The sequence below is a fragment of the Lissotriton vulgaris genome, chromosome 4_1 (genome assembly GCF_964263255.1).
Source record: "Lissotriton vulgaris chromosome 4_1, aLisVul1.2, whole genome shotgun sequence".
NCBI classification, from domain to species: Eukaryota; Metazoa; Chordata; class Amphibia; order Caudata; family Salamandridae; genus Lissotriton; species Lissotriton vulgaris.
In genome coordinates, this window is record NC_141691.1 from 1,873,011,207 (window position 1) to 1,873,031,531 (window position 20,325).

The following is a 20,325-nucleotide window of genomic DNA, read 5'->3' on the forward strand; positions in this document are numbered from 1 at the left end:
GGCTGCAACCTAAACATGTTTATAAAAGCATTAGAGTGGACGGAAGACACATACTGTCCAACAACTGCGACTCTTGTTTTTTTCAGGGGCAGTTAAACATAGGTCTAGATTAATCCTTTAAAAATAAACAAGCAACAAAATCTCACACCCCTTTGAGCCTGATTCTCCTAAAGGGAACCAATATTTATTGCACTTCCAAGAAAGTCCTATGTGTTGTCCTGAGAAAGCTATTTTCAGTTCCCTACTAGAGATACACTGGTTTTAATGACTAGGGGCCTGATTCACAAAGGTAATCTGAGACACTATCCTAACTTTACGACTTTTGGTATTCGCAAAAGGCATTTAGGAGTAGTAAAGTTAGGATTTATAACTTTACTACTCCTAAACTCAGACAAAAACCTAACTTTACAACTTTCGGTATTCACAAAAGGCATTTAGGAGTAGTAAAGTTAAGATTAGGAATATTAGAGTTAGGAATTCTAACTTTACTACTCCTAAATGCCTTTTGTGAATACCGAAAGTTGTAAAGTTAGGTTTTTGTCTCAGATTACGTTTGTGAATCAGGCCCAAGATTCATAGGATGACAGCCCTGTAGCAGCTACCTTTTTCTGGGGTGCCTTATAATGAAGATTGTGTTTTTACCTTTATGTGTTGTTAAAATGATCTTCATCGCTCTGAATTAGCACACTTCGCAAAAGGACTTTTAGCCCAACACGTTCATAACGTCAATGTAACAGAACCATTACTATTAGTTACAATTATGAAGGGATTCAACACTCTATAAGTGTATTGCACTACATGAAAACCAAGTTAATGGGAAAATGTGAACCCCCTAATAGAGTCATTGCACTGAGGGCATCATTTTGGAGGAGTATTTACATCACAGGTATTCTAATTCATACTACCTTGGTCAAGACAAGAACGATACTCAAAAAAGCAGGACAAAGGGTATTTTGACACTGAGACTGGAGAAGGTTGACAGTCATATAATAGATGTAATAATTTTCACTGAACTGATGGCAATCACTGGATCTCCTACAGAAGTTAGAATCTGACGTAGTATTAATCATTTTGATGAAAAAAAATAATTCTTGTTTTAATATTCTCCAAGCTTTGCTCCAAGAGTGAAGTTCAATCAACAATAAGGTGCAATATATTTCACCCATTCCACTTGTTAAGTTCTGTTTCAAAAATAGTTCTTGTTTAACCTTGCTTGTGTATCCTACAGCAGCCAAGCCATGCTAGCATGAGCAGTCAAAAGCCACTGAACACAACATCATTGATACACAACGTCTTGACTTGCTTGTTGGAGGGGCATCTCACAGTGCATGAGGACCCATTAACCTTTTAAGGACACCACAGTTAACCCAATAATCACTGTTTGCTGCAGGAACAGATCCCCTTGCTTCTGGCCTTCACCACATCCTCACCTCACTATGCAACATGTAAAACCTTCTGATGTGAATGACAGAAATGCACAAGAATCTCCTAGGAAACAAATATCCCCAACCTCTATGCAGCAGCTACATTGGAGCACTGTCGAGCTGAGCCCCTGAAATACGAGCCAGGTAAAGATGTACTACTGATGCAAGGTGGGAAACTGAGGCAGGATACTAATAGAATGACAGCTGAAGTGTGAGAATGCAAACTGAAAGCCCACAAGATGAGGCACCAAGCCTTAGTCAGAAGTGGCAGACCCACAGAAGGAGGGCTGGCACACCCAGAAACCGAAGAATGCATTAACTACTGGACATCCTGAACATTGCTTGCAAAGTGATTGTGCCAGGAGACACTGTGAAAATTACAAAGATGGTACAGAAGGATTTGCCAGTTTGAAGTAGGTTTAAGGAAGCAGTCAATGTGGTATACATATGTCTGTCAGAGGAGTGGACACATTCACAAATGTGGCAGTGTCTGTGCTGGTAAGGGAACATGTACGCTGAAGGCTCGGGAGACAATTGACCGAGGGTGAAACCCCACTGCATTTTTTTAATCCTTCCCAGTCCTTACATAAGGTGCCTTAGGAGGAGGAATTGCAGGTGAACACAAGTGATTTATTTTCCAACAAAGAGGGTTTGTTTACCATCGTAAACATGTAGACAACAAGAGACACATAGGTTATGTACCTGCCAAGAGATATTCTTTCTTTAAAATATTTTTTGTCAGATTTCAAAATAGTTAAAGATATTGCTAATATAATCTATGGTAGCATTAGAGCAGTGGATTATGAAGACATTAACAGCAATGAGAAGACATGGGATCCAATGGATACCTTGGACACAGCTCAATAAACTGGACTTTGCAGATCACATCGCCCTACTTTCCCATACCCCTCTGTAGATGCAAGATAAGGCCAACAATGTGGCAGCAACATCAGTACAACTTGTCTGCAACATCCACAGGGGATAAACCACAATCCTGAAGGCTAAGATGACCAGCGAAAATGCAGTCACTCCTGCAGGTCATGCTTTGGAAGAGGTTGAGCCCTTCACTTACCTGGGCAGGGTAATAGACAAGCAGGATTGCACCGATGCCGATGTTAAGGCAAGAATTGGCAAAGCAAAAGCTGCTTTCATTCAGTTGAAGAAGTTTGGAGCTCCATTGCCCTAATGCTGCAAACCAAGATCAGGTTTTTTAACACCAATGTAAAATCAGTTCTTCTGTATGGAGCAGAAACTTGGACGACAACAGTGACCACCACCAATAAAGTCTAATCCTTCATCAAACACCTGTCTGAGGAACATCATCCAAATCCACTGGCCAAACACCATCAGCAACAATGACCTATGGCAGCCTCCTTTCCAGCTCCCTGCTCATGAAGAAATCATGAAAACACACAGGCGCTAGACAGGTCACACCCTCCACAAGCTCACATCAGCCACCATCAAGTAAGCCCTGAACTGGAACTCTCAAGGGAAATAGAAAAGAGGAAGGCCAAAGAGATGGGTTACACCGGTAGTCAGAATGAAAGAAAAGCCCAAGACAGAGATGGCTGGAGAGTCCTGGTTGATGGCCTATACACCAGAAAGGGTTGTAGGTATACATAAGTAAGCATTAGATCAGGATCCTGAACTTGATATTCCAATTTTCCATACTATAACAGGTTGAAGCTTGAAGAACCGAACTTGTTTTGGAACCCTTTTATGAGGAAAGGGGCAGAAAATCAAACAGCAATTGGTAACTAAGTTGTTAACATGCTACTGAGGGGTTACTATCAGTTAATAATAGGAACCAAATGGAAAATGGTTTAGCCTTTAATCCTCCCACTATGTAGTTTTTCTCCTTTGGAGACTGTGAATGTGGTTTTTCAGCTTCAACATCACCAAAGACAAGCAGACATCCTGACTTCGAGTAATACGTTTAGTTTTCTGAGGGTAGGCCACCAACTACAGTGACACCAGATCCAGAAACACATTCAATGTTCCAGCAATTTCCTTCTCCTGTATCAGGACTGATATCTGGGAAAAATCATTACTTTAGTATTAATACAAAATCAAGAATCTTTTCCCTCCCACCCTCACTACACAGTGTGACCAACAAAGTGCCAATGTATGTATGCTGAATTTACGTAACGTGAACCTAGCAGAAAGGCAGCAGAACACTGTGCAGTCAAAGACATAGTCTTCATGTGATAGGACAGGTAGCTGGTTTGTTACTGCATCATGATGTAGTCATTTTTAAAAAGGTGAACCTTCAGCTTGCTTCAAAATCGGAACAGGGTCCGGCAGTCCTGATGAATAGGGGGTTTAGATTTTGAAGGTCTATTGCCTTGGGGTTTTTTTTCTTACACTTCTGCATTTCCAGACTGATGGTGTCCTGGCTGTAACCGTGCTGTGAGTCACCAGTGACAGTCAGCTTTAGCAGGTAGCCAGGCATGCTAGTTGTGAAGGCTTTGTAGATGATGTAGTTAAATCTGAAGATAGGGTGCGCCGACAGGGGAAATAATGTAGCTCCATCAACATAGGAGTGATGTGATCATCTTTCTGAAGGCCCTTAATGAGGCATACTACAGCATGTATGATGCCCTATGAAGGGGCAGGGCAGAGTCTGAGACTGTGGAACAGTGCATTGCAATTATCCATATGCAACAGTACAAGGGTTTAGGAGGAATGGTTTCACCTACTTAAGTAGAGAAAGCTGGTGCCGGCCGTCTTGGTTTCATTGCTGATGTGTTCCTTGATGTGAGATCGGTGTCGAGGATGAAGCTGAGTGACTTGACATTGAAGGCCCAGGCTCTCCTCGGAATTTCTTGTCTCGTAGTGGACGGTTTAATTGCATTATTCAGCATTATGGGCATTGACCGTCTGAATTCAGTCCCTTATTCAAGCCAAGTCCATCTTGTGACTTGCCAGTTTGCATACCTCAGCCTCTCTACTCTGTCTTCTGGTTGAATGGTGAATTTTACTGCACACTTCTGGAACGCTACTGAGGAGTCCGCACTGAGCCTACCCTTGGTGTCATTGAGTTTCTGAACTTCCTAACTTATTTTAAATGTTTATTTATTTATATGCTAAATGTTGTCTTTTTTTAGTACAGGCTTTCAGTTAAGTCATTCCAGCCTTTTCACTTTTTGTGAGACCTTACATTTGTGTGCTGTAAACATCTGAGTAGTCTTTTCCTCGGCTCTCCCCGTGACGAGTACTTGGCAGGAAGAAGTTCTCAGATAGATCCATGCATTCATTCTGCTTTTGTGGCATGTCCCTTTGTGCTTGGGAAGCTTTTTTGCTTGGTTGATCCATTTGGTTGAGTGGCTGAGTAAAAGCGTCACAGTGTTGTTGATCTTACTGGCTGGCAAACAGTATGGCCTCTGCCTGGAGTACCCATGTTAATTACTATAGGTGCAACCAAGGCAGAAACTCTGCACCTAATTGCTAGTAGGCAGGCTTAATGGGGTTCACTATCTGTTCTACCAGGGCTGTTGAAAAGCACTGGACATGCTCTTCAGTCACACCAACATGCACTTGGAAAAAGGATACACCGCCACCAACCATCACCTGCCATCCTTTCCATTGCTCTGCTTGTGGCTCCGGAAGACCCAAACAACCACAGATGGCAACCTGAGGGTTTTGCACGCACAAAAAGAGTCTCTATTATGAAAAGAACCAGGATAAGCAGAGTCCATCTTCCCCTCTTTTTGGTGTGGTCCTAGTCCATTTCATGATTTCAGAATTAACGTAGCTCTGTTAACTGTCTCTTGCCTCCAAGAAATACTGCTGACAGTGCCTGACTACACACAGCACTCAAGAGAATCCGGCATTTCGCAGCCTGCTCAGTCACAACTTCTACAGAATTTGTTAGATGTGTTTGAAATTGAAAAATAAAAGGCAAAATTCTTTTCACAGCAAATCATATTCCAATTATGCGTAACAATGTGACCAAAACCGTATTCAATCAAGACAAATGTATTCATTTATTCACCGTCCAAAGACAACAATAAATGAGTATGACCTACATTCAATAAAACAAGTTATTGTGCAAATATGGAAAAGTCTGATGATGCAATAGAATCCTAACTTAAAATATCTTAAAGAACATAAAAAAAAAAAAAAATATATATATATATATATATATATATATATATATATATATATATATATATATATATATATATATATATATATATACTAAAACACTATCTTTCATTTGTGAGAGATATATTCAAGAATAGATTGGCACTGGCTTTGGACACATTACAATGACAAAAGGGCGGATTTAAATATGTGCACTACACTATCCAAGATAAATGATTGTGAAAACATTATTATTCAAACCCTTTATTCCATTATTACAAAGGGGACATACATGTTGATCATTGGGGATGCCGCTCCGCACTCCTACTACTGCCATTGGAAATCTGTCTTCGCTTAGTAAAACCATAGTTCTTCTAATACGATGTTCAAAGGCCGTCAATACGTATGGTTGCATCTTCCCCAAAATGGCCGTTGTTAGAACGGTTACAACTTTTCAAAGTAGTGAAATGTAATTAGTCCAACTTAAAACTAATAATGGAAACTAGTTTTTTGGGAAAAACTTCAAGGGTCTATAGTAGCACCTTTTTAAATAATTAAGTGGAATTTCCAAAGTAACTAGTGCTGTAATCCAATTATCTTTGAAAACACAAAAAATGATAATTTCCCCAAACATTTTGTTCTTCAGAATCCATCATTTAAACCCTTACCGAACTACAACAGCACAAAACAAGACATAAACACTGAAGCCCAAGTTTTGAACTGGTAATAAATGAGCGATGTATTTTTCCCTCCTTTTTCTGTACTAAATTCCAATATTTGTGAGGAATGTATTCTGTCCCATAGATCAGAGTTGGTGATATTTTGGCCATATAAATTCTTATAAGATGTTTGAAATGCCTTTTATCAAATAATTTAGAAACATGTATGAATGTCACCACTATGTACGAGGGCTTTTGAATAATAATACGCAATATGAAATTTAATATCTAGATTCTGTGAGAAGATTCTGCCAAAAACTTTACTTTTATGCACTTAGACATTTAGGAAGAATTTCCCAGAATATTTGCGAAGTGCGTACACGTTTCTTTGTAAACCAATGGGGGTCAAGTATAATACAATTTAAATATCGGCCTACAAAAGTGAATGCCAACAAAAATTTCCTAACTTAGGTGAGAAGTTATTAATGGATTAGAGAAGGGTTGGTGAGTTTCTTAAGTAGAAAGAAAAATATAAGGGAGCCAAAATACAACCCTGTTTAGGCCATTTATAGTTGGAATTGGCTCAGAAAGTCCCATCTCCCCAACAGCACTAAATATTTCAAACTAAACACAGGGTTTAGCTAGCTAGGGATTTCTAAAGGTAAACTTCAAGCCCTGTATATTTTTGTCGCAATATTGAAAATTCTACATGTACTTTGCAGAAAGAAGGATTCCACCACTTGCACGCCCCTTTGAATTAGACAACGGCAGGTTTGGAAATCACATAATATTTATCTACTATGACCCTTTCCTTTCTAATCCATGTTTCTTTAAGGCGAATTATGTGCAGTTTGGAAATAACTGCTGTTTTTCAAGTTTAGTGGAAAGGACAGTCACGTTCTAGGACCATATATACAGATAAGAAAAATTGCTGTTGGGAAGTCGGTAAACGATTCCTGAAATGTATTGCCTTTGTCACCCATGTTTAATCATTTTCATCCTTCCCCTGTGAATCAAGTGGGGGAGGGGGGCGTTACCTTCAATGTAAAACCGGTACATTTATTCCAACTACAGATGATCGTGAGAGGTATCATTCATTCCTTCGACAAAGATACTGGTCCACTGAAATGTAGAGTACCAGAGACAACCTAATATAATATTAGTCTACAATAAATAAGCTCCAAAAAAGGTGTGCTTTCAAACAATCCCAGAAAGAGAGGCTTGACCAGTGTTTAATAAAAGCAGGACAAATTAAGTTCAAAGAAAAGTAGGAGTAAAGGAAAAAGGAAATACATTGAGATTAAATGATAAAGTTCAAGAGGGGCTCAAACTGAATCACCATTGGAGCAGCAAGCTGCACCACCGCCGCCTTCTCCTTACCCCCAAACTCGGAGCGACAGATCATCTGATAATCTCGAGGTCCTTATTTCTAGCGGTGGAAGGTGTTACTTCTCCAACAGCCGAGGCGGAAGGATCAATTTAAGGTTTACGCAGGGCTGTTGGTTAGTTAAATTAGCTGGATCGATCTGTCGGAACAGAACACTGTACCCTTAATCTCATTCACAGGCGCGACAACAACTAGGACCAGTATAGCCCTAAACCTGACTTTGGTGCTCTCCGACTTGAGCAGTCACTCATTTAAGTTCAGTAGCAGAAGATATACATTCCAATAAGAATGACAGACAAGGGTTGCAGGTTTAAAGCTTTACATAAACAATTATAGGCAGGTTACTGAATTTATGACATAAGAGAATTTACCAGCAACACATATAAGTCATAAGTGCTACCAATTCGGTACAGTTCTAGGTGAAATCCGGCAAAGATTCACCTTCTAAGAGTGGGGAAAAGTGATCTCTTCCCCATTAAAATATATATAGGACTTTCGACCAAGACAGTCAGACATTCTTTAGGATATACGTTTCTCAGGACATGCACCTATCGGGAACAAGCACTAAGAAACATTTTACTACAGAGTGCATTTGAGGATTCTCTCATGGTAGAACCACATTGAAAGTGTGAACATTCTCAAAGTTAGTTCGGCAGCATTGCATGCCCATAGCCTGGTACAGTTTAAGTGTCCTTGGTACACGGCAGAGAGGTCTCTGGGAACAGCATCAGTGTATCCGTGTAAGTCTTACAATTTTTTATTTGGAATGAAAGAAACAACAATAACATGTGATCTTGGTGACGTCAGGATAAGATGGAGGACATTGTAAACACAATTCAAGTTAGCATAAGCCTAAATTTCAATGCATTTACGGTGAAAGGATATCAGCTCCCACAACTCCTATTGGAACATCAATGAATTGGGGCTCATTCCTGCAGCAAGGATATAATAAAGTTCACCCCCGTCGATGTAAACTACAATGGTTACAGGCCAAAGACCAGACCTAGCAGCAAAAACAAATTCCAGTGAACTCCATCATCAATCCGAAAGCCCGCAGCAATCCACATGGGGAACCGCGCAAGGTCAGGGTCAGAGGCGTTGATTGCGGCAGCGGCTTCGGCTGCTCGACGCTCAGGCTGATGAGCAGAGTGAGCAACAATGCAGATACAGCATTGCAGCTTGGGAGGAGGGGCATGGTGCCAATGTAAGTTAGAGTGCTCAGAAGTGCGATAACAAAAGATTGCTTGAACCAAATCTCACTGGGGATGTAAACGCAGATTTCTGAATGCTCGAAAGTTGGCTGTTGGTTATCTGGTGCTCTTCGTTCAGAACTTGAATATGATGGGAGGGATTTCTTAGCAACTGGGATTTGGCACAACCTCATCAGTAAGGGACAAGAAAGGCACACAATTATGTCATTAGATATTTGCTCAGAATAGTGGCTAAGAAACTGGACATAGCCATCAATTTACCTAAGCTAGTTTGGAAGACCTTCTATGGAAAAGACTTTTGTTGTTAGAAAAATATGAAACTGGCTGTAGATTATTGGAATGCTGCAAAAAAGAAGGGTAAAAGGGATAGATTGAGGCTGCTCCTAGTCGAATTTCGATTGCAGTTCAGTGTAACACTAGGTCCAGTCTAGCCCTCTAGTTTCATTCAGAGTTGTCTCCATGTTGTTCATTTTGGGACGGGAACGTCCAGGCTTTCAGAATGAACAAGGAGCAGGCAACGTCAAGATGTTTAACAAGGGATTGTTTGGTATGAAGAAATTTCGAATTAAGAGCTGAAAACGGAGAGAGTCTAATGCTGGCCAGGGTGAGCGGAGATGTTTAGTGATGGAGTTGCCATAGTTATGTTAAGTATTAGAATGCTGTTTACATCTCTTCAGTTGTTTATGAGGGGAGTAATGTTTCCATCTCAGTGTATGTGGTCCTCTCCAAGAGGGTTTTGGAGAAGCGGGCAGCCTCCCCTTTCCATGAGGGCTTTAGGGCATGATAGACCCCAAACATGCAGGTGCAATAGGCTTGCCACTTCAAATGGACTGGCGAAAGGCCACATGGGGCATGTGTCAAAAATAAATGCCAGCCCACTTTGAGATCATTACCATTGTGTGCTAGTCCTGTAACCAATATTTCATCCGCAAGCTGAACGTTTCACAGTACTGGGGCAACATTAATTTAGAAATGATTCATACCGGACCTGGGTGGGAAATAATGCTTAAAAAGGCCACCTGGGGGCCATCTTTTAATTATTGCACTTGGGGGGGGGGGGGGCATGTCTCCCAGAAAACACCACTTTAGTGTGGCCTGGTAGGAAAGGGGCCTTTGTAGTTACAGGATTGGAGAGAAGTTGGCCGCACCTCTTACCGCCCACAGGTTGTTGTGTGCCATAGTGCAGAAACTGGTGTCAAAACCTAGACCTTGTGCTACTTTAAGGAGTTGTGAAAACCCCTGGACACAGCAGGAGGCATCGAGGAGTCAGGAAAGCGTTCAGAAGAGGAATATGTGTGATGTGGAATCATGCTGTAGATATGGTTATATATTCGAACATTGTTGAAGGCCATACTTTATTAAGATAATGGACAGAAGTTTTTATGCCATAATTCAAGTCTGTGCATTCAATAAATGAGTATTTTCACACGCAAATGGCAGTCTTGGAGTGCATCATCCACTTCAAAGCGGGTATTGCAAAGAAGGCATAGTGCCCTTCCCAAGGCGCCCATGCCATCGAACCCCTTTCAGTGTCTGTGTACAGCTACATTCAGCGTGAGTGGGAAAGCACTTGAAGGCTAGGTTATAGAGTTAGTGTCTCTTCGGTAATCTGTCTGCACCCTCTAGTAGCACCTGATATGTAGGTAAACCCGCAGCACAGTGTATAGAGAAGATGCATGCCACCATCAGCATTTTTATTGCTGCCACAGGATAATTACCAGCAGAGTAAAAAGAGAAATCAAAATGCCTGTGCTAAATGAGATGACCATTGTGTACCTTTTTAGTTTTCACTGATTTAAGTTTTCATTCTTTTACCTCTGGGTTGTGTTCCCTTTCCTTGATGTCTTGGGCTCGCCGGATTCTCTGCTCCCTTGGGCGCTTCCTTTCTCTCGGATGCCTGACAATTCATTCCTCGCTTCTTTTTCTCTTACTAAGTGCATAAGTTCATCCAGCTCTTCCTATAAATAGAAACAGTTTACTGTTGAGGCTGAGAAGGCAGTTGCCTGGAAACAGTAAAATAAAGCAAGACAACTCTACGCAGGTAAGAAGTCTATAAACAAATAGTATATCACATTTCCACATTTCCATAGCCCAGATGTCTGAAAGGCTACTTGCAGATGCAAAGAACAAAGATACATTTCCGTACACAGCAAAAAGAGATCATGACATCCATAATAGTCGTCTCAGTCAGGAAAAAGCACTTGCCAAGGTACACACTATGGCCCAAATGTACTGAGAACATTTGCAAAAAGTGGTCTCAAAATGCACACCGCCTTTTTGCGATCAAACTCTGGGGCATATTATTTAGGAAACGTGAAATATCGCATTTCCCCGCTTTGCGTGATTTTGGCGAACACTGGCTATAGCTGAATTTAATCGCTGAGATATCACGTTATTATCAACGCATATCTCCAAGGCGATAAAAAAAACGGCGATAGCGGCGAAATGCAGGATTATTGCTGGTAATCCAACGATAAACCTGCAGCGATATGGGAATTCTTATTGATAGGGAGATGTGGACTTAGCCGTACAATCCACCTCCCATGATACAGATAGGCAAGTCAGGATTTTTGCTGACGTTAATTACCGGCGATAACCGCGGTTAGCGCACATTTTTTAATTGCTTTGCAGTTCTGGGGCCGCGTTGATAATAGGGCGAAGTTGTGTCTGCGAGTGTTTCCATGACGTGTTAGTCAGGAACCCCTACTTTGCATGTCATTAGCAATATATATCGCTGACATACAAAGTGGGAAAAAAGCGACAGCTAGTCCCTATAATCCTGCGCTAATCCCTGTTAGCGCAGGCTTGTTAATAGGGCGATTAAAATATCACTGCTTTTTCATAAAAAAGTGCTGCAAAAGTGGCGATATTGCCCTTGATTTTATGCCCCTTTGATTTTGTGAAGCCACCTAATAGGTCATGATGCGCTATCACCATTTGCCGGGGGTCGCAGAAGAACCTGCCTAATGAAAGTGAGTTAAGGTGGTCACAATTGCCAACACACAAGAAGTATGTCAAGCAAAGAACCAAAGACCAGCATCCCAGTGTTTGCATTTGCCGACAAGAACCTTTTTTCTTTTTTTAAAGTAGCCCTGATTTCTTAAAGGAACCGATTGAGAAAAATGAAAAAAAATAATTTGGGAAAACATCAGGAGGAGTAGTCAGGGGTCCTATGGACCACAGCCTTCATTTCCCAAGGCTGCCAACACGATACACAGAGCAGAAGAGGTCACATGGAGACCCCATATCCTTGAAAATCAGCTACCACCTCCTTTGAGATGTCGGTAACTGTTCAAATATTTGCAACCAGAATTGAAGGTGAAAACCATTGTTACATTGCAGACTGAACTGTAATTTTCAAACTTGTAAAATTGGTTTTGTATATAGGAAATAGTAATAGTTTTGTATATATGAATAGTAATAGTGATTTTGTCAATTGCAGGGTTTCAATGGTAAAATCCTTTCTTACCTATGCCCTATAGTTCTTGAAAATATGCTAAACTGATAGAAAACAGAGTGAATCAAATACAATACAAACCTGGAAGGGTGGTTTGTAGAGGCTACAGACATGACACAACTATTTACTGGAAATCTAAATTACTGAGCTTCCTTGTTATAGTCCTAGCCAACTGTGGCAGAGCCCTGTTTGGAGACCTCACAGTCGTGCTTTCACTTCTTTAAAAAGTGAAAATAATGACACCCTGAAGTCTTCTTACAATGAAGTGTTAGTGAGATGGAGAAGGAATGTGGCTGCTAGGTAGTGTTTTGGCATAAGGGCACATTTACACCACAAGTATAAAACTCATGGTTTGGGTATTCAAGTAATGAATGCATCCTACATTGACTCTCTACAAAGTACATCATCCTAAGGGTGAGTGTAAAAAAGGACTTGGATGCCGAATGCAGATTCATGTCACCTACCGGTCATTGCCTGTTTTACCTCTCTAAATAATAGATTTATCTTAATAAACACTTCACTAGCATAGATTCCCTTAAAAGGAACTTTGAACTGTTGGGAATGTGCCCTTTCTAAAGGGTCAACCTAGATTTGTTTTCCTTTTTGCTGGAGTCTATTTTTGCAGGCTATGGAACTCTGTGCACCTTACCCCTGCTAATCAGTGGTACAGTGCTTGTGCTCCTCCTGATAACAATGTAAGATTGGTATACTCCTGATTGGCACATTTCATTTACTCATAAGTCTCTAATATATGGTACAAAGTGCTCCAAGGCGTGTAAACTAAATGCTACTAGTGGCTGCAGTATTCATTGTGCAGCCCAATGCAGTAGCACGGTAAAACCTGTCTCCAGGCTTACCATTGTAGCCTGGCTGTGCAATTTTAAAACTATAAATTGGACCTGTAACATGAACCCATTTTGACAAGCCTAAACCTTCCTTTTAAGTATTAATTCATCACTCCTAACCAGCCCTCATTGCTCATATTGCAGGGTGCATGGTATTTGAAAGTAGGACAAGTAAAAGTTTAATGCTACACGTGCCCTCACACTAAAATGGTACTAAAAGCAATTTTTACTATAGCGGGGTCAGCTGTTCCGTAGAACAGCATTGGTATACGATATTAAGTTTAATAAATGTTATCTCCGGCTACGGCAAAGCTACACATTTCATTTTGGGACTTTCTGAAATGCTCATTCCAAGCCCAATGCACTGGTAATGTCTGATTTGGAAAGATGACTTTTATAAAGTTATCTTTGCCCTTTCTGAAGTCCCTGGAAACTAAATCTGCATTCTGCTCTGCCCCTTCTGCCAGCCAGTAGCTGACATTTAAATAGGTCAGAACTCGCTGCCAGGAGCAAACAAAAGGGGAGGAGCAAACAAAAGGGGAAACTTGAATGGGCAGAGATGACCCATCTGAAACTGACAGAATATGCAGGGTGCGATTGGGAGGATCATTTGCTACATTAAGTTGTCAAATCCTGCTTGAATGTCACCTCCTGCTTGACAGGTGTGCTGGGGTTTTTCAAATGACATTTGGAGCACACTACAAACAGGCTGCCCCTGTCACAGGTACATGTTAACTGACAGGACCCTTCTTTTGTCCCCTATCACAGTACGCCTCTTTTTGACATTACAGTGTCAAATACTGTTTGTCTGCTGGGTTTGCAAATAACATTTGTGGTTCCCTTCAAAGGCTGAAACAATTCATGTGTATCCTCTCTCTGGAGACCAAACACTTAATGTTCTTCTATCAGACTTCTTTCTCATAGTTTGTTGTGGGTACAGGACTTGCTGCAAACTGGATTTTAGTTTTATATATGGAGTACCTAGGATTGCTATAGAGCACCCACATGCTCAGAGCACAAGCTTAGTGCGGCTGAAGAGTTCAACAATCTTGAAAATGTCCAAAGTAGGTAGGCTTAGCCCTGGGGACCTTTACCCCATTGGTTAAGGTAACCCCATGGCCAATCCACCCACTAGCCCATGCAAAGCATGTATGTATGTATGTATGTGTGTTCTTATATAGCGCTCGCATAAATGTGGTATCTCAAGGCACCCGCTCCAGAACACTCCATGAACTGTGGACAATCAGAAGAAGACTGAGCCTGCTGTCAGAGACCTGAGAAGAGTCGAGAAGACTGGACCTGCTCTCCCTATTGTGTCCAGAACAAAGAAGTAGACTCCAAGGTTCATAAGGCTGGCCTCCTGTTCAAGCTACATTGATACAACAAGATACAAGAGGCCTTTAACAGCATCTATCTAGCTGATCAGTTGCACCTGGATCTGGACTGGACTTTCCTGTTGGCCTCTGCCTGCCATCTTGTGAGTCTTTAAGTGCTTCCCCTGAGGTCCTCTGGGGGCTTTGCAACTGTACTCCTTTGGTGGAGTGGGACTTAAAGGACTAACACCAGAAGGAAATATATTTATTTCCCTCATGGCTAACCTTGTTGGTGTATCCGACCAGCATCAAATTGCTCCTATGTCCCCTTCTACTGAAACCATTGTCTATCATTAGCACTTTGTGCTTCTTGGGGCTATTTCTACTTAAACTTAAAAAAATAATATCTCTATATTCTTGTCATTTTTGGTGTAATGTTGTTTATGAAATTCTACTCTATTTTTCTGATTCTTTTTGGGATTTTTATTGTTTGCATTTCTACTTATTACAGTTTTAGTACTGCATGAATACTTTTCATTTTGCCTCTAAGTTAAGTCTGTCTCCTCTGTGCCATAGCTACTAGGGGGTTGAGCTCAGATTTATATAGTGACTTTAGTGGTTCATCCTGACAAGAATTCTGATTATTACTTGAGGTGGCCACTTACCCCACCCACCCCCATAACCCAATTTCTTACTTGAGCAATCTTGCACCAAAAGTGTCAATCAATATTTCACCATTTACATAAACTGTAGTAATTGTTATAATGGCACTTACCATCTTATTTGCCAGGAAAATGTAGGTATTAAGCATTCTGATACAGAATTTAATTATTATTAACAAAGTTGTAAAAGTTGTGAGATACGCGTTACAATGAAAATTAATCATTTAATAATATTTTTTGTCCTGTAACTGCAAGCAAGAACACATTTTGTTACACCAAGTGAGAAAGGAAAAACCAGGAAGCAAGTGAGCGATTCCACATACCCTTTTCTCGGCCTCTTCCACCATGGTAGTTAAATCTGCATTAGAAAATTGTATCATATCCTCACCAGATGAGGAGTAGAAGGAAAATATCTCCTATTCTGTCTTTTCTTTGAGTACTATTGTGAGTACCTGCCCCTGCATACAGGTAGATTTGTTATTCTACTAGTGATAAGATTTACGTTTATACTTTCCTCCGGACTGTCTCTAGTCGGGATTCCAATGTCTCAATGCTTGTTGTTTCAATCGCTGTGATCTAGTTTGAAAGCCCTGCAGCCATGACAGATGGATGACAGAGTCAGGCAGAGGAACTGGTGCCAGCGCCTTCCCCCAACCCATAAACATGGCTCCCCCCCCCCCCCCCCCCCGCAACCAGAGCGCAAATGAGAATCAGTACTTGCCTGCCATTGCTAAAGGCCACACTTCGGTGATTCGCTGCACATCAGGGCACCCATACCCCTATTCCTGCAAGGAAAGAGCCTTTCACAGCGGTAACAATGGTTCACATGTTATCCTGTTAGTTACCAACTTAAGCCCTCCTTTGTTATCCAAGGACACAAATACTTCAAGAAGCATAGCATAAACTCAAACACAGCACACCAAAAAGCATGAAAGGAGAAAAACAAAATGCGTTTAAAACTCAATTAAGGGGAATATCTATAACAGCAACCTCAAATGGCCTAAAGATTTTTCATTTTAATCTTACACTCATGATTTCATATTGACCTGAGGCGTTGAATCATTTAACTGAGAATCTACATTGGGCTTGGTCTTTCAAAGGTGCATGACTGTTTTTGGGCATTGAGCAGAAAACATCAACTAGATGCAGCAAGGGTAAAAAAAAAGAGATTACATAAATTACACTTAGTACTACGTCTAGTATTAGTCACGTAATACAAAATGTTATTCAAAAACTTACATAGTATATTCAAAAACTTACATGCAGAGACATCCTCTTCTCCTATTTTTCTTTTAGGGGGAGTTCTTCGCCTGTTTGTTGAAGTCTCCACACACTACATATACGTTTTTGTAGTAAATGTGAGAGATACCAAAAGGAGTGTCTGTAAAAGGGGGAATATTTACTACTAAATGGGAGGGAATTTATTAGGGGTTAGAAGGGGTCTAGGACAGGGTAAGGAATGTTAGAAATTGAGTTTTTGGTTGGAGAGGTATGCACCCTGTCTAAGCAGGAACCACAATCCTAGTAGAGAGGTTGTTCCATTTTTTTCTTTTCTTTTATTCGATATAATATTATATCGAATAAAAGAAAAGAAAAAAATATAATAAACACGAATAAAATAGTAATAAAAATGATAACTTGTTTTTTATACTTCTGTCACCTGTTTTGAAGTAATAGGATGTACATCACTTTTGGATAATTAGGGCCATTGTTGGAACAACCTCTCTACAAAGATTTGTTAGCCTTCCCCTCTGTTCCGTGGCCACGACTTAACCTTTTTTGAGGGGTCCCATCTCACATGCTGCTGGAACCACAATCCTATTCAGGGTAAGTAGAGTACACACTAAACGTTTTCCTGTGCTCACCCTCTGACAGCTTGGCACAAAGCAGTCAAGCTAAAATAAAGAGGCAATGTGTAAAGTATTTGTGTACACACACACACACACACACGGAAACATAGTGAAAATACCACAAATGTATTCCACACCAGTTTAGAAAAATATCCAATATTTATCTGAGTAAAACAAGATCTGGTCGCACTTGACCGGGACAAATCCAAAAGTTCAGTACAACCATGAGGTGAATTTAGGTAGCACCAAGCAGCTGGGTTCTAGACGATTATGTGCCTAATTCTGCTGCCTGACAGACGGCCTCCGGGCACGGCTCACAAGGACACAACGCGGTTTCTATGGGATTCGGGGTTACTCAGGTGCGAATCCCCCATCTACTTGAGAGCTTTGCTATTCTCCACTCAGAAATAACAGTTCTCGCTGCCTCATTGGCTACATGTGAAGGATCATTTCATCGCCTAAATATTTTCTTTTTCCCTGAAGAAGCCCATGTTTGGGTGAAACCCGTTGGCTGGTTTCGTCGTCTATGTACTTTACATTGCTGAAAATAAAAGATGAAAAACAGCATCTGAATATGCCATATCATTGAATGCTTACACTTTTTTCTGTTCTCTATATGTTGCCTCTCATTCAAACTAGCTTGTGATACAACCATGAGGTATTACAGGCCAGATACAGGAGTCATGCAGCCCTGCTGACAGTACCTTGGATGGATCGGAAATTGAAGACTATGCAAGGTGCAGTGGAGGTGAGATGAGGCGTCGTGAATGCAGATGATGTGTTGGTCCCAAAAGGCGTTGCAAGGTCATTCATGGTTTGATGCTCGGAGATGATGCGGGGCATAGAGGAGGTGATGCGTCAGTTGATGGTGCAAGGCCTTGGATCCAGAAGACGGTGCAACATCGATGTTCAGAGTGCGCTGTGTCAATTTCTCAGTGTTGATGTAGAAGCGCTAGACTGAAGGCCCTGCTTCTTTTGCAGCCACGTTGGTCTGGGACTGCGTTGGAGTTGGAACGGTGTGTCACAGACTTCGGTGGGTGGAGAACACAGTTTCGGTGCAGGCAGCGACAATGTGTTGATTTCCCAGGGAAGCACTTGTTTCAAAGTGACGCTTTGGAGTCAATGCATGGGTTTCTTGGATGCAGGAACTCACTTCCAAGGGCCCAGGACTTGATTTGGCACCACTTGGCAGAGCAGGACTCACAGCAGAGGAGCCAAAGTGCTGATAGCAAGATGCAGGTGAAGTCTTTGTTGTCCCTGAGACTTCAGCAACAGGAGGCAAGTCCAAACTTGCCCTTGGGAACCTTTAGATGCAGGATGTAAGGAGTAAAGTCCCCCTTTAAACTTCTAATGGAGAAAACTCCAACATTTTAGTAGATTTTTAGCGGTTCCGCACCCTAAACTTAGACAAAGCTTGTCACTTGTATTTGAATAGGAGTTCAGCAAACATTCTCACAAATAATCAGCACATACAATACATATTCTTTGCAATATACAATAAACTTTAGACGTATGTTGTTGAAAATTCTTTATTCATTTCCTTCCTTTGATAATGGACTTAAAACTGTAGCCAATGCGTTTCTTCCTCACAGACTTCTTCAAGGCTCTATTAAAAAACCTTCCTAATTTTGCATACTATACTGCTGCATCTGTAGTTCATCCATAATTTATTTGTAAACCCAACAGGAAGAGTCCATAGTAATCCTTGTAGAAGTCATACTTCCAGAGTATTCTTAATTGTGTCCAAATGTCCAATATTCATACGACTGATGAAGTCCCATTGGTGAAGGACAGTGTTCATGTATTCCTAGTACAGGTAGCATCTCACGTCTGGCTTAGAGTAATTCCGAATATTGGACATTTGGACACAATTAAGAAAACTATGAAGTATGACTTCACACCTTCAACCTGTTGCACCGCCTCCTGAAAGAAACTAAGAAGAATGCCCTAGGTGAATGCCAGATATTTCACTGTGCAGGAACCTGAAAAGACTTATACAGAGTACAATGGGTGCTTTACTCTTCTTTATTTGGAATGAATAAAGTGCCAAAACAGGTTCTGTAAGGCTTTCTCTTCTTATCTCTGTCTTCTTATTCAGGGTCTTATATGGCAGTCCCTTGGGCGTCATGTTCCTGGCCGGCAACCTCCCTCAGAGAGAGGAAAGGCTCGGGTAAGTGTTTCTGGGTTTTGTCAGTAATGTTCAGGGAAGGGTGGAAGGGTGTGAGGGATCACCAAAACCAAGAAAAGAAATAGGAATAGACCAGCCCAAAAAGTGATCGGGGGGTGGTGGTTGGGATGCAATAAGAAGGCAAAAAGTAAAAAGTTATGAGCTCGTTTTCAAAAGAACGCTTTGCTTCAGGCTTGCATCCTTCCCCTCGTTCCCCCTTTCCCACTCGTTCCCCCATCCACCTCACCTCATAGGTAGCTCGTAAATGCCCATGCACCTGAAAGAGCCACAACCCTCCAGGACTCTTCCGCTCGTCTCTGGGGCAGCTGAACTCCCTCGTCTGCTTCGCCGGGTGGAACACCCGGTCACCACTCATCGTTTTTCTTCCTTCCAACGGGGCACTCCTAAATACGCGAACCGCCTCTCCTCCTTGTTCCTTGCTCATCCTCCTGCGCTGTCTCATGTCCGTCTTCCCTTGGAAATGCTTCCTTATATCCCACATGACTTCCCCCGTGGGCTGCAACACAGGTAGAATTAAAGGGCCCGCACTCATTCTCGTCTCCTGTGCCGATCGAAGGTACGTCCGCCACTGCATTCCACATGGGCTGCAAGTAAAGGTGGGTAGAGATGTAAGACGGAATGCAGTCTTTGTCCTCCATCTCTGGTATTCCCTCTTCCTTGATAGGGACTTCCTGATACTGATCGAATTGAAGCCGGCACAAACCACAGCAATAAACTCTTCGGCATCATGTAGGAGTTCCCCAATCCTGCAGCACTGAGAACAACAGCACACCCTCCCTGGAACTGTGCAACAACCTTGCTGACTTCTTCCATGACAAGATCTCGGCTATCTATCAAAACTTCAAACTCCAAATCTTCACCATTGACAGCACCAATCAGCTCACGGACACAAAGCCCAAAGACTTGTTCATCCACTAGGTCGTCCTAACCAGGCAAGGCACTATCCCCATCATGAACACCCATGGACTCCTTCACCTACCACGTCTTCAACCTTGGAAGCAAGACAATTGGCAACAAGCTCAGGAAAGTCCTGAACACCTCCTTCACCATGGCTGACTTCCCTGACAGCTGGAAATGCGCGAAAGTGAGGCCCTTCCTGAAATAAATATCAGCTGAACCAAAGAACTACTGACCCATCTCTCTGCTTCCCTATCCAGCAAAAGTCCTTGAGAAAACCATCAATCAGCAACTCACCCAACACCCAGAAGACAACAACCTCCTGGACCCCTCCCAATCCGGATTT

General features: G+C 41.7%; 1 protein-coding gene across 1 annotated transcript in view; it reads right to left on the bottom strand.

Moving 5' to 3' along the window:
• Window positions 1–20,325, bottom strand: part of LOC147724659 (uncharacterized) — a 1,014,146-nt gene that overhangs the window by 183,186 nt on the left and 810,635 nt on the right. The window contains exon 19 of the mRNA XM_086918077.1: window positions 10,583–10,725. Within this exon, the coding sequence (XP_086774203.1) occupies window positions 10,583–10,725 (143 nt within the window). The remainder of the gene's footprint in view (window positions 1–10,582; window positions 10,726–20,325) is intronic.